Source organism: Telopea speciosissima, chromosome 3, assembly GCF_018873765.1.
Source record: "Telopea speciosissima isolate NSW1024214 ecotype Mountain lineage chromosome 3, Tspe_v1, whole genome shotgun sequence".
Classification (NCBI taxonomy): Eukaryota; Viridiplantae; Streptophyta; class Magnoliopsida; order Proteales; family Proteaceae; genus Telopea; species Telopea speciosissima.
This window is the reverse complement of record NC_057918.1, coordinates 55,689,972-55,692,443: the sequence shown is the minus strand read 5'-3', so window position 1 is coordinate 55,692,443 and position 2,472 is coordinate 55,689,972. Positions and strand designations below refer to the sequence as shown.

At 43.2% G+C, this 2,472-nt stretch overlaps 1 protein-coding gene across 1 annotated transcript; it reads left to right on the top strand.

The window, feature by feature from the left end:
* Positions 1-1,818: 1,818 nt before the first annotated feature.
* Positions 1,819-2,265, top strand: LOC122655314 (uncharacterized mitochondrial protein AtMg00810-like). The gene has a single exon (XM_043849519.1). The coding sequence runs from the start codon at positions 1,819-1,821 to the stop codon at positions 2,263-2,265; it is 447 nt and encodes a 148-aa protein (XP_043705454.1).
* The last annotated feature ends 207 nt before the right edge of the window (positions 2,266-2,472 follow it).

The following is a 2,472-nucleotide window of genomic DNA, read 5'->3' as shown; positions in this document are numbered from 1 at the left end:
ACTACATGGGTTTATTTGCTTCATTCCTAAAGCGAAGTGTTCTCTCGCTTTAGAACGTTCCACAATATGATCAAGACTCAGTTTAATGCTAAAGTGAAGTTTTTCCGAAGTGATAATGGCACGGAATACAAGGATGGTGCATTTCAGTTCTACTTGGCGGATCTAGGTAACATTCATCAAACAAGCTGTGTCAACACACCTACCCAAAATGGGGTTGTCGAAAGAAAAAACGGCCGTCTGTTGGAGGTGGCTCGCTCGTTGATGTTTGAGATGCATGTACCTTCCCATTACTGGAGTGATGCCATTCTCACAGCAGCCTATTTAATCAATTGGATGCCATCTCGTGTTTTGCATGGTCGCTCTCCTTTAGAGGCTCTTCAAGGAAATACTACTTCCATTGTCCCACCTTAAGTGTTTGGGTGTGTTTGTTTCGCCCAGAATCATCTTCAGAAAGGGAAACATGATCCCCGCATACTTCCCTGCATCTTTCTTGGCTATTTTGACCCTCAGAAGGGCTACAAATGTTACCATCCTCCATCTCGTCATTTATTGGTCACAATGGATGTGGTATTTTAGGAGAACTAGGTTTACTATTCACGGTCAGCACCTCTTCAGGGGGAGTCTGATACTGGTTACGATGGGGCACATGTGCTGATTTTCCCTTTTGAGACCTCCATTGATGATTCTTTGGCTCCTCCCTGATGCTGATCCTCCTATTCAGGGGGCGTCTACCGGTGATGATCCTTCTGTCCAGGGGAGAATAGAGGAAGCAAACCATTGAAGGTATTTGTTCGGAGTCATTCTCACAAACAGCAAGATAACACCACTACCACTACAGCTCTACCACCTCAATCGCTGCCCTCGGATCCAAGTTCTTCTCCCACTGAATCTGGTAATGTTCTTCCCTCACTCGATCCTTCTTTTGGGTTACCCATTGCTGTCCGAAAAGGAACTAGGACTTGTACTCAACATCCTATTTCCAAATTTGTATCTTATGATTCCCTTTCCCCTCCCTATCGTGCCTTTGTGCTTTCTTTGTCTTCTGTTACCATTTCTCATAGTTGGTAGGAAGCTATGAACACTCTTGTTGGAAAGAAGCTATGTTGCAAGAAATGCAAGCATTTGGTAAGAATGACAATTGGGAACTTGTTACTCTTCCTCAAGGAAAGAAGCTTGTGGGCTGCAAATGTGTCTTTATAGTGAAATAGAAGGCTGATGGCACTGTGGACAGATATAAGGCCAGATTAGTGACTTAGGGCTTCACTGAGACTTACAGCATAGACTATCAAGAGACCTCTGCACCCGTTGCAAAGATGAATACCATTCAAGTAATCTTATCATATGTTGTCAATCAGGGATGGGAACTGCCACAACTCGATGTAAAAAATGTTTTCCTTCACAGTGAGCTTGAATTTTCCTTTACATGGAAATTCCTCATGGATTTGCAAGCAAGGAGACTCATAGGAAAGTATGCAGATTGAAGCGTGCACTGTATGGGTTAAAGCAGTCTCCTAGAGCATGGTTTGGTCGCTTCCACAAGGCAATGATATCCGTGGTCTATGCACAGAGCAATGCTGATCATACTCTTTTCATCTGGCCCACATATCACAGGTCTTATTGTGTACGTTGATGATATAGTTGTGATAGGAAGTTATCATGCTGAAATCTCCAACCTTAAAAATTACGTGGGTACGGAGTTTGAAATTAAGGATTTGGCTCAGCTTTGATATTTTTTTTGGGTATTGAAGTGGCTCGTTCAAGCCCGGTATCTTCCTCTCCCAAAAAAAGTACACCTTAGATCTTTTGTCAGAAACTGGAATGCTCGAAAGTCATCCAAGTGATGTACCTATTGAGGCTAATTCTCACTTGAAGTGCAAGGATGGAGAACCAGTTGATAAAGGACAATACCAGCGACTAATTGGTCGGATGATTTATCTCTCTCATACTTGGCCTGATATAGCATACGTGGTGACTCTGGTGAGCCAGTACATGCATTTAGAGGCAGCATATCATATTCTAAGATATTTGAAATCTGCCCCTGGCAAAGGAGTCCTTTTCTCTTCACATGGCCATTTGAAAGTTGAAGCTTTAATTGATGCTAATTGGGCTGGTTCGCCTGATGATTGCATGTCCACAACTGGCTACTGCACGTTTGTTGGAGGTAACCTTGTGAACTGGCGAAGCAAAAAGCAGACTGTGGTTGCAAGATCAAGTGCAGAGGCTGAGTTTCGAGCCATGGTGCATGGCATTTGTGAGTTGCTCTAGCTTAATGGCCTTCTACAGGATCTTGGTGTTCCTCCACAGCCTCCTATGATGCTATATTGTGATAGAAAGGCAGCCATTAGCATTGCTCACAATCCAGTACAACACAATAGAACCATGCACGTGGAGATTGACCGACACTTTATCAAGGAGAAAATTGACCAAGGACTTATTTGTAATCCTTTGTTAAATCTGTAGATCAATTGGCAG